This window comes from Phaethon aethereus, assembly GCF_964289735.1.
Source record: "Phaethon aethereus genome assembly, chromosome: 20".
Taxonomy (NCBI): Eukaryota; Metazoa; Chordata; class Aves; order Phaethontiformes; family Phaethontidae; genus Phaethon; species Phaethon aethereus.
In genome coordinates, this window is record NC_138596.1 from 9746796 (window position 1) to 9763155 (window position 16360).

The following is a 16360-nucleotide window of genomic DNA, read 5'->3' on the forward strand; positions in this document are numbered from 1 at the left end:
TGCAGAGGACAGGAGCAGCAGAGGCCACATTAATCCCCTTGTCTAGCAAGCAGCTACACTTCAATGACAAGTGGGATACTAGATGTATTTATAGAGGAGAGAAGAAACTGATTCAGCAGGGGTGGAAAAACAAATTCTCCGAGGTATTCAAGAATGCAAAACAGCCCATTGATTTTTCTGCATAAACAAGTATAGCCTTCAAGTCTCTTGCTTAGGGATTGCTCTTGGTTCACAGGTCTTGCTGAAGACGGCCCAAGCAGCCATCCTGTTTGCCTGTGCTGCAAATCTCAGTTGTGAGCAGGAGTTAGCAAACCTCTTTTCTGCATCTCCATTTACTGCTGCCATCACTGCAGCTTGGTTCTTGCACGCTAACAAAGTACTGAAATGCCTGGGTGGTATTTCACCACCCCTTCCCTCACCTGAAGAGCATCCTAAAATAATAAAGCAATTGAGCTAGCTCAGTAATTTTGGAGAGTGGAAGGATTGCCTTAACCTGGGTATCAAATGGGTCAGTTCCTTCTGGATCTGTTGCTCCATTCCATAGCAGCCTTTCAGGACTCTTTACACCCCATCTTCCTACACCTCCAGGCAATAATGTAGTCAAAGTTGTGCTTACACCTAAAGTTGCAAGTACGTATTTTTTTAAAAACTGGTTTGGACTGATTGCTGACATGGGCAGAAGGAGAAAAAGCTGTCCTTGAGTAAAGCAGCAGTAAGTGCTTCTGCCTAGCTTCAAGTGATTAGAAAAATGAGACTTTTAGCCTGGCTTTTTTAATTATGTGTCACAGAGATTCTACAGGGCTTTACTGAGAATCTGCAGGTGCAGCGGAAAGTGATTTAATAAATAGCATTTTTTTAAAAAGACTGAGTGTATGTACATTGAAGCTATCCGAGTATGCAGTAAAATGCCATTCATCATAATGTAAGAGGATGTGAAGTTTAGCCAGATGGTATTTTCTTTAATGCAGGATGGTTCAACACGAGAAATGTATGTGGAAATAGCCACAATTAGGAAAATTATGTTCAAAAGGAGAGAAAATACATCAAAACAAACTTTTTATTCACTTTGAGATCAATACCGTTGGTCAGGCTTTGAGCAGAACAACAATAACATTGTTCAGTTTGAGGCACAAATTGAAAATACTTCCCAGTTTTAAACTATATCCTAATAGATTCCCGTACTTCAGAATGGCCCAGATGCTAGTATGAAAAGCTACTCAGACAACTTAGCATCAATAAAATTAGCTTGTAAATTTTTTTATAAAATGACCTTATTTGTTAGTGTTGAAGGAGGCATCCTCATCTGGCTTTTGAAAGTGGTGAGCTGTCTGTACACCCACTGAAGAAATGTTCAATTGTCTTTTTTCTATTACATTGCTTAAAATGAGTAATAAAACTTCCCTGTAGAAACAACAGTTCTTTCACTCACAGGATTTTCCTAAATGTACCATTTCACAAAAACATTTCTGGTAACTATAAGCATTAAAGACTCTGAATCAGTCTTCAAAATTAGAAAGATTGTGGTAAAAATGAAAATCTTTTTAAAAGGACAAACTCTTTATTTGGCATGTGATTTCTAGGTAATTCAGTATGATTCTGCCTTTTCAAACAACCCTCCAGAACCAGGAGATATGCATTACTGAAATAAAAGATGAGATTTTTATCCAGTCTCTTGATTCTAAAAAGTAGAGGGTTAAGAAAAGCCTCCTATAGTAACACTGTAAGAGGTAAGTGAAATTTGCAATCAAGCTGTTTATAAGAACAGAGTAGCATTCTAATAGAAAATCTGCATCAAGCTTGAAGCATTAACATTTTCTTTCACTCACATCCACATAAACACAAAAAGCATCCTGGCATGCAAAGAAGCCCACGTTTCTGATCCTTCCATGTTAGAGAACCTTCAGTGTTTAAAGCAGAAACAAATCTTGTGTGTTGTGGGCTTATTCTGAGGCATGGGGTAATTTGGATTCAGACAATCTGGATAGGGATACAGACTTTATCTCAAGTTTCCAAGTCAAACCTATTTCTATTTATGACCCACACTTCAATATATTTATGACTCTGGTTGCTGTGACAGTGGCAGAGCACAGAACAAACACGAAACCTGTTTGCATAAGCTTAGCAATTCATCTGAGAAGCTCAAAGCAGCCAAGAACATATCACTGGTAAACATTACATCACCTATACTGAAAAAGTCAGACAGGAGAGTTACAAGAAAGAAGTAGCAGTGAAATAGGAGCACCTGGAACAAGAGTTGTTCTCCCCACTTAAAAATGAAAGCTTTTTTCATGGGTTTGTTTCCCCTTGTGACAAAAGAGAGAAATCAAGCCTGCGCCTGCGTACAGAGCAAAGCTGAAAGATGGAGAGGGCATGCGCAATTCTGCTAGTGTTCCCAAAGAGGTGACGAGGTTGGGAAGCTTTTCTTCTTTTGTAACTACTGGGTCTGATCCTGTTGGTCCAGTGAAGGAGCAGTGGGAACAAGAGTGATCGTAACCCACGCTCTGGACTTTGGGCTTAGACTGGGAATCGCTCCCCAGTCCTTCTCCTTCTTGGCATAGGCCCTCTTGAGTCCTTCCTCTTCCCCTCTCCCCCATACTTGCAGGACTTTATGCTAACAGATCTATTGACAAGATGTAGGTAGTGACATTTTGCTTTTTCAAATATGGTAGAACAAGAAAATGTATACAGAGAAGTTGTTCCAGGAATAAAGGCAGATGTCAGATTTGGGAGGCTTCCAAAAATAGGCCCAGGGAGGATTCAAAAGGAAAACACAGTTAGGAACAACATACACATCCCTCCTTCCCCTTTTGGCAATCCCTTGTTTAAATCTACGTATTAGGACTCAGGCATGTTTTGAGAAGTACAGTCAGGCCTGAAATACAGCAAAGAATGCTGAGAAGCAGATACCCTGGGACCTCATTGAAAATATCATGATGCTGCTAGATTATTTACAAGGTGTGCTGGCCTCAATGGTGACTCAAGCAAGCCAGCCCTGCTGGCGAAACACCTAGCAAACGCTTAAATCCCCAAGGACTTTGACAGTGTAGAAACACATTTTCAGGGCAGTAACTGGAATCTGAAGAAAATCTGCTTCCGCTGCCTCCCTCTGGTAAACACTGATACTTTCTTCAGCCTGCACCTATTAAATGGGGCATGGATTTTTAAATTTTTTTTTAATTAAGAAATGGTGACTGTTAACATTTATTTCCTAAGCTTCTGCAGGTGAGGGAGACCCTAGCTACACAGCACTGGAAGAGAAACACAAAAGCCACCTGGACAATTTGAGACAAACTTCCCTACTACTGGCTCACAAACTGAAGGTACAATAGGCAACCTATGCAACAAGCAAAGAGCAACTCCAATTCTGCTACCCCAGGTAAAAAGGTGTTAGCTAGATTCAGGTGTATTCAGGCTATAATCAGTTGGCATCAGGTGACTCTGCATCAGGTGTATAATCCCATGTAGCTGCAAGGGAGAAGTACCAACCTTAATTTGCTGCTTGGAGATCCTGTTCTAGCACTGGTGAGTAAGAATGCATTGTTCTGCTGCAGCCAAAGCAAGTATTTGTACTGCCTTCGCAGCAGGAAGCGACAGGAGTTGACTGCACAATACCTGTACTGCTTTCTCTTGGAGTTTGCTGCCCTTTGGCCCCCAGCTCTGAGGAATCATGTGACTTGGTGAAAAGTATAATTTATAGCCTGTTATTTCTCAATGCAGGTCCATCAGCTCCAGCAGAAACAGCAGCTTACAGTGCTGAGGGAGAAAGCAAAGCTAGAAGTTCAAGAAAGCCAGAGGTTTTTGAGTGACCTGCTTCAGCACAACTTAGAGGTAAGTCATCATTGGAGATCCTGTGTTCCTGCCTCTAGATTCAGCAAAATGTTCTTCCAATCCCCACTGTTTTTTTTCTCACTCAGGAAGTCCCTTAATCAAAAGGTTGGGGGTTTTTTTAACTGATAAAAATTGTAGATCAGGGTAACTTTCTGGAAGTGCCCAGGTCTCTCAGGTAACGGAGTCTCTCGGGCTGCCATTTGGACTGCTGATCTGAAATAGTTTAGGTACTGCAGCTTTTGGTGTCTATGGCTGGCCGTGCTGTAAAATCAAGAGAAGGTTTTTTAAGTCCTCAAAAGATAATTGTTGTAATACTTGCTCAGACATAAGACCCTAGTGAGATGCTAATCTTGACCAAAAAGTATCCTTTAAAAAAGAAAAAATCTAGCACGCTGCTTATTTGTGGTTTACCTTCCAGTGCCAGGTTCTGAAGTCAGCTAGGAACTGATGGACTTCAGTGTCTATTTGTTAGAATAAGAATCTAGCCCCACATGCATAAACACAAGCTCAGACCTCATGCGCAATTCCAAGCTCTCATTACATTGTTGAGAGTATTTGCTTTGGAGGATACGTTAGCTCAATTAATGTCTTGAGTATATTTGAACAGCTCAGAAGAGATCTCTGTCTGCCTCTTTTTTTTTTTTTTTTTTTTTTAAAACCCTTAGGAAGAGCACAGTACTCTGACTCCCAGCAGAGCAGCTCTAAATGAGCAACAGTTTGTGAATTGTTATACTACCTTACTTCCATATGCCTACACAGTTATTTCACTGTGAGTAGTATCCAGCTCATTAGTTAATCAAACTCTTTAGGAATTACTCACCTATGAAAAGCATTATCTACAATGAAGGGTTTTCCCAAGAAGACGAGGGAAGAAGGCTTAAGTTCTGCCTTTCAAATAATTCATTCAGGTCTACAGACAATTTCTGTGTTTGCAGGAGTGCAGTAGCTCCAAAGGTAGTTACCCTTCTGTGCCAAGACTGGACCATGCAGAGCAAACGCGGAGAGAATACCAGTCAGAAGGTGATAATGCAGCTGGCAGGTACAGACAGCAGTATACAACAAGGCACTCCGATGGTTTAGCCTGTGGTTTGCCTATATGAATGACTTGGGGTACTAAAGCATTTGCACTGTGGTGTTTCTAAAATGCATGTTCATTTCAAGTCATTTAAGAACAGCTTACATGGCTGTCATGTTATCTTTAAGACTATGGCATAACCATTTTATTCATTCAGATCTCTGCTGTGAAGTATTCATCTTTGCAATACAGTCTTTCTACTGCGATTTATGCACAAACCCCGGTATAAACACCTTTCCAATGTTGTGGGAGATTTTGCATTTTTTTAAAAACATATGAAGCCCCTTTGAAACTTGTGGGAATATATAATTTTCTTCATTTTGCTTTACCATTATATACCTTGGCATGAATGACAATATTGTATGTGCACATTTTTATGTTCATTTAATCTTGCATAGACTAAAGACTTGATAATTGCTTCTAGAGTTCTATGGATACAATTACCAGAAAGGCATCTTCACATAGGTAAAACTTCCAATATTGCATAAAAATGAGCACCGTGCTAGTTTGAAAAAGAGTCAGCCTCCACAGAGGACTTTGCTGTGACAGCTAGGAGCTGAAATAGTATCTCTGACTGCAATAAGAAAATATTTCCTTTCTTTCTTAACCTTCAGTAACCGAGAGATGCATTCACTGAAACAATCTGCATTGAAGGTAGAAAGAGATCACAGTCCAGTGCACCCCAAAATAGTGAGAGAAAGAAAACCTCTGGGAGGATGGGGTTCATACTGCTCAGTGCTTCAAGAAGGTGAACACTAAGTTAAAGGATTTGATGGTATTGGGCAAACAACACTTTCTAGCATGGCATGCAAAACAGCACAGCATCCAGGGTCTGGAACACATAATCACAAATTTCACTAATTTCCTAAATGATTTTGAAAATTTTGACCTAAATACTTATATTCATTATGCATATTTAAACCATAGCAACCTCCCTTTGTACTCCTGGCCCTTCTACAGAAAAAAATCTTGGGAGTTGAAAGTTATTTACCATATTTATAGGTTTCTTTTTTCCTTTTTACCTGTTTACCATTATTTCAGTGGAAAGTGATGTTAGTGTTCATAATTTGCCCCTGTAAGTGGATAGCTGTGGGGTGACTCTCCTCAGGCTCCTGCTGAGGGCAGTGTGCGGGCCTGGCTGCCCACTCTTTGCAAAGGCTCCTTGAATTCAGGAATGGATGCTAACTTGCATACTATGGGAACAGTTTTTGGGTTTTTGGGGTCTAGTACAGAGAAATATTTTACTTACGGTGACTTTAGATCTTCTCCCTAGGACCCCTGCCAGCAGAGCACGGGGAGCCACTGCATGACCATCAAACCTTGAATCTGTTGTCTCCTCGTGGGGCAGATTCACCAGAGGTGACCTGTGCAGGGGACGACTCTGGGGAGAGCAGCGAACAGGCGAGCTCTGACAGCCAGGTGACACCAGCTCTCATACAGGTGGCAGGGGTGTTTGGTTTTTGGGGTTGGTTTGGTTTTTTTTGGCTTTTAATCCCCATGTCAAACTTGTCACCGTCACGGCACTTGTCTGACAAACATGACACTCTGCTCTGTCCCCAGTGGAGCGAAGTCGGACGGCACTACGGAGGTTCCAGCACTTTCTGCCATTTCAGCTTGGCCATGGCAGAGCAGTGTCTGCGGGGAGAAGAGCTGCGAGCTCGACACCAGGCTGCCCTTCTTAAGCTCCGCAAAAAAGCTCTCCAGGAGAAAGCCAGGGCCGAGCTGGCCTGGCTGGGCCACCAGAAACGGTGAGAGGGAAACACGCGGGCAGGACACCACAGGCCTGCCCTGGTGGGGAGGGGTCCCTCAGCAGGTGGAGGTGCTGCCGCCTGCTCAAAGTAAGAAAAAGTGCCCCAGCTCAGGGGAGGAGAGCAGATATAAAATCCTTCTCTTACAGAGTAAGTGCAGATAAAGCAGAAGGAGAGGCATCTACACAGCTTTATTCTCTCCAGAGCATAGCCGAGCTCCCTACTGCAGCCTCCTTCCGGTGTGGCGGGAGCCCCTCCTGAGCGCGGACTGGGCCGGTGGCGGGAGCCCCGTGGCGCCGGGGGTGCCGCGGGGCGGACTGGGCCGGTGGCGGGAGCCCCGTGGCGCCGGGGGTGCCGCGGGGCGGACTGGGCCGGTGGCGGGAGCCCCGTGGCGCCGGGGGTCCCGCGGGGCGGACTGGGCTGGGCACTGTGAGGTACAGCCGAGCCCCACCCGGCGCATGGCCTCCCTCGCCAGTGGGTGCCGAGCGCGCGGGGAAGCCCAGCTGCCTTCGGAGGGGCCCGGGCGATATGGCCCCGGGGAGGTGAGATGTCCTCCGAGTCTAGCCGAACTTTCTGCAGGGCCTTCCGTAGCTACTGCTGCTTTTACAGCTGCTTTGAGAGGAGCTTTGCTCCTATCCCTGGCATTGTTTTCTGAAGAGCGTTAAATTCATGGCATTTAGTTATCTGACTGTGATCCCCGTCTTTCTATGGTCTCCAGCTGTCTGGACAACCTGAAGGATAGTAAGGGAGCCTCTGCCATGGCCACAAAGCAGCGCAAAATCCTAACGGAGCTGAAACAGGAGCAGGTAATACTGCAGCAAGGGGAGCTGGATTTCATCTTGCCAACAGTGGGAGGATGCAACATGGGGAGGTGCCTGGAGCTGCTGGAGCAAGTGGGGTTTGGTGTTTTGGTTTTGTTTTGGTTTTCTGTTGTTTTTTTTTTTTTAAAAAAGTCACTGGTGTCATTTCACATGCATTATTCTGCTTTGCTTCCTACATTTGGTGAGGTGTTTATTTGTGCCAAAGTCAGCAGTCTGTAAATATTAGAGAAAACAACTTTTTTTTTTTTCCTACTACTCCACTGTTATTGTGGATTTTTCTATTTGTGCCATAACAAACAGGTCATATAATGTAGGTTTCCACTGATTTATGCTTCTCATCTTGAAATATATTAAATTAATTTGACAGCTAATTTTATAGTCTCAGTCCTCCCGCTACTGAGAGGAATGCTGGGTTCATAATTACACTTGGTAGTCACAAAATTTCTGTCCTACTCCTTATGTAGTACAAGCTTCTTTACTTCAAGGAATTTCTGTGCAAACAGAGTGCAAACCACAAGCATCCTGTGGTTTTGAATGACCTGAAGATAATTAATTTCCAAAGGTCTCACCTCTCAGACACCCCATCTCAGGCAGTGAAATATCCCCTTACCTGTCATTAGCTTTCACAGGTAACCCCGGTCAGTTAGTGAAAAATAAAACTGCAAAACTTTTTTACAAAAAAAGGAACAAAACTTGCATATTGAATTTTCAGGTTATTTTGTGACTAGTATTATCTTATGTTAAGAAATACTATACACATTTGTAAGTAGGTGTCTCTTCCGTTATCTTAGTCGTAGCTCTCTTGCATTCCTTTCTTTTTCGGCCTTTGTGTAGGCAGAAATCCAGCACCTGCAAAACATCTACAGGGCAGCCCATCAAGAAAGAAAGCTTTTATTAAAGCAGCAAAGAGAAATCTTAATGATGCGGCATTCAACAACACAACTCCAGGAGAAGCTGCAGAATTTGGCTGAGAAGCAAGAGGTTATTAAGTCACAGACACTAGATGTCTCGGTGGGTTTTTTGAGTGGATAGTAGCTGAAGTCAGAGCTGATACTACAGCTAAGGAACCCAGGTGAAACCTTATGTATTACCTTTTCCTTTTAGCTTACGAGGACCCCAGCAACTGAAAAAGCAATAAAGCTGAAGACAGTGAGACTTAGTCCTAGCCCAAAGTTATACTCCTCTTCAGCAGAGTCTACAGCCCATCTAGAAAGGCCTGATCTGTCAGGGAATAAAGAGAGTTGTGTCCAGCTAAAGAATAAACAAAGCAAGAAATACGAGAGGTAAGTAAAACCCTTTCCACAGTGATAGCTGAACAACAAATCCAGTGGAGAAGGTGGAAGTAGTTATGTCCTAGGTAGTTGTATGAGCTTTAAATGCTTCCCAGAGGGAGTTTTATAGCTATAAGTTTTGAAAACCTCTGTGTTCAAGCTGTTGATGCATAAAGATCACCGCTTATCATTCTGACCAATATTGCCTCATTGTTTATTTGTGTCCTCCATATGTCCAACCTACCATCTGGTGTCCGAAATGGTAAGGCACTCAAGGCAGGGACCAGCTTATTGCAAGGTATGTGAAAACAGCATCAAGTAAAAAAAAGGTATCTGGATCCATAGCTGGAGATAATTTCCATACAACTTTTTTCAGGTAGAATACATTCATCAGTTCAATATATCAATAAGAAACAGCATATTTATTTCAGATTTTTCCATTCTTTAAAAAGAAACACCTTTCTGTGCAAGGGAAAAATGTGTTTTAAGTGAAATCTTAAATTTTACCAGAAAGCTGTTTGAGTCAGTATTTGCACCAACTGTACTGTTTATCAGGGACTCTTCTGATGTTTAAAAAACAAACAAAAAAAACCCCCCAAAATATCAAACAAAAAAACCCCAAACAAAAAAACCCAAAAACACAAACAAAAAGCCCCAAAACACTCCTGGGAGTATACAGGGAGTTACATTATGATCTCAGTACTTCTGTATGTCACAGATATTAACTCCTTTGATAGAACAAGCTAAATCTGAGCCTTAATCCTGAAATTTAGAGAGTCTGTGTGTATGTATATATCTGTGTCTATATACATATGTATGTAGTTATATAGTACTGGATTTATCATCAGAAGTTGTGCAAGTCTGTTCCATGCTGAAAAAAGCCATGTTTGTCTGCCATCATAAGCTTCTTTCATGTATAATGAACTATTACTGGGTAATAGACTACTTAATCCTGTGTGCAAAAGGTGGAGTAATATTTGCTCCCCAGGCAGTTGTGCTTTCACTAGAATGGCTCCGTGCTCTTGCATTCAGTGTCACAATCCTCTGTGCTTTAAGAAAGCCAGTCCTTGCAGGATTTATATATTAATTTTAAAATCTGCATTTTTGTGCAAGCATGTAAACATATTTTGCTATGATTATCTGCACTATGAAGTGTTAAGCAGTGTTATCTAAGCTTGTGGGACTGGGGCCTGTCACTGCAATGTTAGGAACAAATGTAGCTTGATATCAGGCCTAGGCGAGTTAATTAAGATAGCATTAATAACCAGGATATTTTTAAATGATGCCACACAACTGCTAATGATAGTTTACATTTTCATGGTGGCTTTTAACTACAAACTCAAAACAGTTTGCAACTATGTATTAATTAGACTTCAAAATACCCATATGGAATGAGTAGAAATGTATTGATTTAATGGGTGAAAATCACTCCTCTGTCATCCTCTGGCTCTAAGCCTATGTATCACTTAACCCCTCAGAGCAGGCTTGCATTTCACTTAGAATTTAACCACAGAAGGCTTTTGTACTACACAGGGCTTAATTTTTTGCTTAAACTTAAGCATAGAGGTATCATGTAAAATGCCCACAGTCAGAGGTAAGTCAGGAGCCCTGTCAGACTGTTCTGAGAAAGCACTTGGCCTCCTGTTCCCCAGGCACTTAATCCCCAGCAGCCCTGTTTGCTTCCCGCTGAGCAGTGCAGATGAGGACCCAGCAGCATGCACGCTGCTCAGAACAGCAGCCTTCCAAAACAGGCTCAGATGAACAAAAATCTAGTTTGTTTCAGGAAAAAAAAAAAATGCCATTAAAGACAAATACATCTCTATATGAATTAAAAAAAAAATCCCACAACCCTTTCATTTAGTGTTAACCAGACCTTTAGCAGACTGGTGAGTCAGGTTTGTGCATTTACTTAAGTCCCCACAGGGAAAGGCTTTCAAATAAATCCCTGCATGGAACTGATCTATAATTCATGGTGTTATTGATTACAAGTCACAGAAATCTTTAAAAGGTTTCTTGGCTGTGCTTTCACTTCTTATTACTGACAAGCCTGCTCATAGGAGAACAGTGAATATTAGCGTCAGTCTAGAGCAGATAGGGCCTGGTGGAACTCGCAAGGCACCCAAACTCTGGCTGCTGCGTGACTGTGAGATCTCTTTCCTGTGTAAGAGTGCAGAGTGGTAATTATGCTATCTATTCATCAGTGCAGGTATGTTCATATTTTATACTGATCAGGAATAGAATAAGCGGGGCTGTAAGCGGATAGAAAGGGTTGGGAAATACTCTTAAAAATTAAAGAAAAATGAAATAATAAATAAATCGCCAATGTGCAGAAAAAGCTGATGGTTTGGGGTTTTATTAATGAATATTAAATACTTGTCCTGGTTTCAGCCAGGATAGAGCTGGTTTTCTTCACAGAAGCTAGTGTGAGACTGTGTTTTGGATTTGGGATGAGGAACTGTTGATAATGTGCTGATGTTTTGGGTTGTTGCTGAGCCGTCAAGGACAGTCCAGCTCCTTGTGCTGGCCTGCCAGCAAGCAGGCTGGGGGTGCACGGGGAGCTGGGAGGGGACACAGCCGGGACAGCTGACCCAGACTGGCCAAAGAGATATTCCCTACCATCCGACGTCATGCCCAGTACATAAACTGGAGTTGGCCGGGGGGCGAAAATCGCTGCTCGGGGACGGGCTGTCGATCACGGGGTGGTGAGCAATTTCTGTATTGGGCCTCACTTGTTCTTGTACATTCCTTTGTTGGTATTATCATTATTGTTCCCTTCTTTCTTTCTGTCCTATTAAACTGTGTTTATCTCAACCCACGAGGTTTTTCCTAATTCTCTCCCCCGTCCCACTGTGGGAGGGAGAGTGAGCGAGCGGCTGCGTGGTGCTTAGTTGCCGGCTGGGGCTAAACCACGACAATACTAGAAACAAAGAATACAGAAACTTGTAATAATTATAAATTGACAAGCTTTTAGCTAAGAATTGGAAATATATCTTCTGAATCGGGGTACTTATTTGGAAGTCAAACATTTGTAGTCCTGAATACTATATAGGCCTGCTTTTTTCACATTAAAAAAAATTGAATAGGAATTTAGCTTCTAGACTCTGTTGTACTGTTAAATTTAATCTATTCAAGAACATAGTTAACTTTTCAAACTGTTATTGTATTAAAAAAAACACCCCTAAATTCTAGAACCCCAACAAAACAAAAACCCCACATGTTGATTGCTGTTTTTTCTGGACAGAATAACTTACTCAACTGTGTATTCTAGAACTTGCGTCACTAAGGGAAAAGCCTGTTGAGTATGAACTGTGTTACCTCATGCTTTTGTAGTAAGGAGACTGTATAGAAAGTTCAAAGTCACAATCAGTATCTGATCTCAAATGTCCATAAAGTTGCAATGCTGTATTTAAAGTGGAAAATCCAATGAGATCTTTTGGAACCTGATACAATACCATTGCCTGGAAAAGGAGGCATATAGGTTTTGCCTTATCAGTGCTGATGACTTCTTCAGTCTCCTCCTATACTTGTCTATGGAGATTTGAAACCTGACTGTATAAAATACAGTACAAAGTGAGAGGGAGGGGAATGGAGAAATAAATACACTATTCAGAGTGCTTCTGGCTTTACTAACTTGCTGGTCTATAAACATATGTGCATGTGAGCACTCTACAGGTACTATCAAGCATTTAATTCATACCTTTATTGACTTAATATGGATCTGTCATGATTAACTTGGGAATATGAAAACAACTCCCAGTCATTAACTCCTTGTCAATCAGTAATTCCTTGTCTAACTGTTTACAGCTTTTCTACTAAGAACAAGAAAACACTGGCACAATACCAGAAACAGGGAGAGGAGTCTCCAGGTTTGGAGGAGTCCCTTGGTGATCAAGGTCCTGATGTGTCTGAAATGGTGGCCAAGAAAGTGTGTGGTGCTACTAGTCAAACTATAGGCTCGCTCTTCATGATTAAAGATTGCAAAACTACAGGTACCCAATAAAGAAGACTTCTGCAGCAAACCATGTTTGACCACCTAGTCAAACTGAATTACTTAGGGCAAAAGTTGAAGTCTCAGCTGTGCTTTGGAGCAGTTCAAATGGTATTTCAGAAGAGAACTGTTGAGCTACTTAGCCCATGAGAGACAACCTGTGATGTTAATCTGTTCCTTGGTTACCTCCAGTGCGGGTTTTGGTACCAGGATCTGTTCAGGATTGGCAAGAAGAAGGTGTAACAAAGGTGTAAGTTGTTTTGTTGAGGTAGCAGCTATGCATAGATGAAGAAAGAGAGAAAGTGTGTAGAAAATTCTGGAAGTGGGCTTTACAGTTGCTACCATGTAATGGTATGATGGTACATAAGCATGGATGATACATAAGGAGGTGATTGGATAAATAAGGTCATTGGTCCTTCTGTTGGTGTAACAAGGAATGTGTATGGCAAAACTAAGTTACTCAAATTGTAACTATCTTTAAACAGCCTTTTTGACTGCGCTAAATAAAAAGCTAGAGTAAAGTTATTTATGGAAAAAAATGCAGCACTGGAAACATTGTAATTTCATATTGTACCTTTCAGAGTTTAATGATCAGGATCATGTTTTATTACCTCTGGAACATGCAAATTCAGATAGAATGGATGAACCTGTATCCCCACTGATTACAAGAGAAGGCAGAAACTCTGCATTTCTGGTAAGGATCACGTCTGGAATTCCAGTTCTGCCTAAAGAAATGTTGCCCCAGGCTTGCCTTAAGATAGGACCAGCACAAGGCTCATTTGGCAGTTACGAACATCAGGTAGAAATCAGTCTTGTCTGTTGATTCTGTGCATCTGTCACATCAGTGACACAGTGCCAGTGTGGGTACCTATGCACAGGAGTCCATATGCACTTACATATCTTGGTGTGAACACGTAGATTTAATCTCTGATCTCTTAACTGGTTTTTTGCCAGTCTGCCAACAGCAAAATCCTTTTCTCTTAAGACATTAACTCTGCCTCTTAAATATTTACATTCTAGGAAGCTATGCTGAAGGAAAAGGCATTTATTTCAAACCCAAACATAGATCCTCAAGACAATGAAACTATTAATCCGTGTGACAGCAAGTTCACAGTGAAAGGCTTGGGGATGCTTTCTACTTTGTGTAACTTATGCCTGGTTCAGGCAGAAAATACTCTTCAAGGAACTGGTAAATCATATTTAATGCTATTATGTCCAATCTGTTTCAACCACTTCAATCAAACTTTAATCCAGACAGAAAGAGAGACAATTGTCTCATTTATTACCTAAGTGTCTTGCTCACTATACTCAATATATAAATCACTGTTAGGCAAGATGGTGGAAATCTCTCAAAGTTTTATTATGAGATATGATTATACTGCTTCCTCAGAACAAAATCATAACTTATTCTGATTGTGTCTTTAACAATTTACTCTCTTTTGAGGCATTTTAAAAATAATTTAAGGGTGTTCTTTTAAAGAACATAGATCAGTTGAAGATAGACTTCGACAGGACATGCTGGAGTTATTTTTGTTTCCAGGTTTTATCCTCAGACATATTTCTTGCTCTCAGTAGGATGTATAAAAAATAAAACTGGGTCTTTATATATAAGCTGGTTATCTCATTTATATAGTTCTGTGTATGCATAATCTTTGTATTATAAATATTTACATATTGTGGCAATACTTCTTTCTGTGTTTACTCCTAAATACCATAGTGAGGGAGACTACAGATTTGTGTAATTAAGACTTAAAAACAGTGGTCTTGATGAGAGAAGTTGGGCATAGACTGCACCTTAACTAGATTCTCAAGCCTAGATTTGAGCATATGGACACCGAATTGTCAGAAATAAATCCTGTCCCTCAGGCAAAGAGAAATTTTTCCATGGACTTCAGTGGACCACAACTTTACCATAAGTGTTTTGACTTTTATTTTTTTTATAGTTGGCAAGGAGTCTTGTGCAGTTTCATAACCTAGTGTCAGTAACATAGGCACTGCCATAAACTCTAGTACCAAGCCTTAGATCCTTGTAGTCATGGCTACTTTGTGTGACTGAGATGAAGAAACCTGTATTTGCCTTCTGTGCTCAATAATCTATGTATTTCAGGTGATGCTGCATCATTCTTAGAAGACCTAGAGAAAGAGTCTCTGATAGTGGAGAAAGCACACAATGAGCAGAGAGGTCATAAAATACTAAGAGAAGAGCAGAACCCCTGCAATCCACTTCAGGCATGTGGCAAGCTTATAATTTATCTTAACTGGGTTTCTCTCACATAAATTTTCAACAGAAGGTATCATCAGCATTGGCTGTAACAGAGATATTGTGCTTGGAACTCAGCTTGCAGGCAAAGAAGCTGACGTTCTATTGAGGTTTTGTTGTATCATGTTAAAATATTGCCCTTCAGGCTCGGGGAAGACCAGTAGCAATTCACTGGTATACTTTAGGTTTCTTGTGTATTCTGTGATTCTTGATCACACTCTCTGCAGGCTGGGAAAAGGAAGAAAAATCTTTCTTCTTCCGATGAATATGGGGAAAGAAGATCAATACTGATTTCAAAAGAAGCTACATTAGTGAAAACCCAGTTAAGAAAAGAAAGATCATCAAAAGAACAGAGGTACTGTGTTTGTCAAGGCTGAAACCTTCGGTTCTACCTTCTGATTCTCTTACTGATGTGTCAAACCTTGCTTTGCTTGTTTTATGTCCACGATTGTGTTTCTCTTGTGGAAAAAGGAGGCAGACCTGAATGATGATAGCCTGGGATTTTTTGTCTTGTATGGCTTAAAAACCCCTCAAACAACAAAATTCGACCCCACCCTCAAAAAAAAAAAAAAAAAAAGGTGCTAAACCAAAAAAATTCCTTTTTTATAAAAGAGTTTGACATAATACTTGTCACATTCATCAAACATTGCCTGCCAAGTTTTCTTAGGTGATCTAATTCTTTGGGGTCAGTTGAAGAGATGTTGAAATGAGTTTGGAGGGGAAAAATTGTCTTCAGAAGGCTTTGGGCTAGACAGAAAGCATCAGAGGTAACAGTTAAAACACTTTGCCTTATGCTGTCTGTAGGTAGCTAATACACCCAAAGAAACTTAATGTTCTACTCAACATTCTTGAATGACACTGCGTACCATACGCTTCATAATTTCAGTTTAATCCAACTATAATGTTGTCTTTTCAGATTTAGCACAGAGACTGAGCAAAAATTAGAAGTCACACAGATGAATGAAAAAACACCTCCTGAAATCCCTTTGTCAGAAGGTAAGAGATACCTTTTTCCCGAAAGAGTTTCTGTAGTTATTTAACATACAGTCTGATTAATAGTTTTTCCTAGAGTTTGTCTGTAGAGGATAATAGCCTAATACTTGTACCAGGTAGTGAAGTTACTTATTGGGCTAAAATAAGAGAGATCTTAATAAAAATCCTGCATTCAAACTCTTTCCATCAACTACAATGGACACTATTGTATTTGTTTGCTACATTAGTGAGTTCCTCATCTCTTGATAAGTCTGACCTCTTTTTTGTACAATAATATTAAAGGTAGTCCCAATCTTGACTGTCTATTTAATGCTACTGTCATCTTAATGCAATTTACAGCTGAGAATTACTGGATTGTAATCCTAAATTACCTGCC

The 16360-nt window shown here is 40.9% G+C and overlaps 1 protein-coding gene across 1 annotated transcript in view; it reads left to right on the forward strand.

Moving 5' to 3' along the window:
- The window catches only part of CCDC187 (coiled-coil domain containing 187), a gene marked incomplete at its 5' end in the record, with an annotated part of 45269 nt that overhangs the window by 21942 nt on the left and 6967 nt on the right, over positions 1 to 16360 (forward strand). The window contains 15 exons of the mRNA XM_082009148.1: positions 3214 to 3320; positions 3718 to 3828; positions 4764 to 4867; positions 5518 to 5651; positions 6177 to 6322; positions 6464 to 6651; positions 7370 to 7457; positions 8307 to 8483; positions 8577 to 8755; positions 12548 to 12732; positions 13313 to 13425; positions 13752 to 13920; positions 14839 to 14960; positions 15219 to 15346; positions 15908 to 15987. Coding sequence (XP_081865274.1) covers positions 3214 to 3320; positions 3718 to 3828; positions 4764 to 4867; positions 5518 to 5651; positions 6177 to 6322; positions 6464 to 6651; positions 7370 to 7457; positions 8307 to 8483; positions 8577 to 8755; positions 12548 to 12732; positions 13313 to 13425; positions 13752 to 13920; positions 14839 to 14960; positions 15219 to 15346; positions 15908 to 15987 — 2031 coding nt within the window. The remainder of the gene's footprint in view (positions 1 to 3213; positions 3321 to 3717; positions 3829 to 4763; positions 4868 to 5517; positions 5652 to 6176; positions 6323 to 6463; positions 6652 to 7369; positions 7458 to 8306; positions 8484 to 8576; positions 8756 to 12547; positions 12733 to 13312; positions 13426 to 13751; positions 13921 to 14838; positions 14961 to 15218; positions 15347 to 15907; positions 15988 to 16360) is intronic.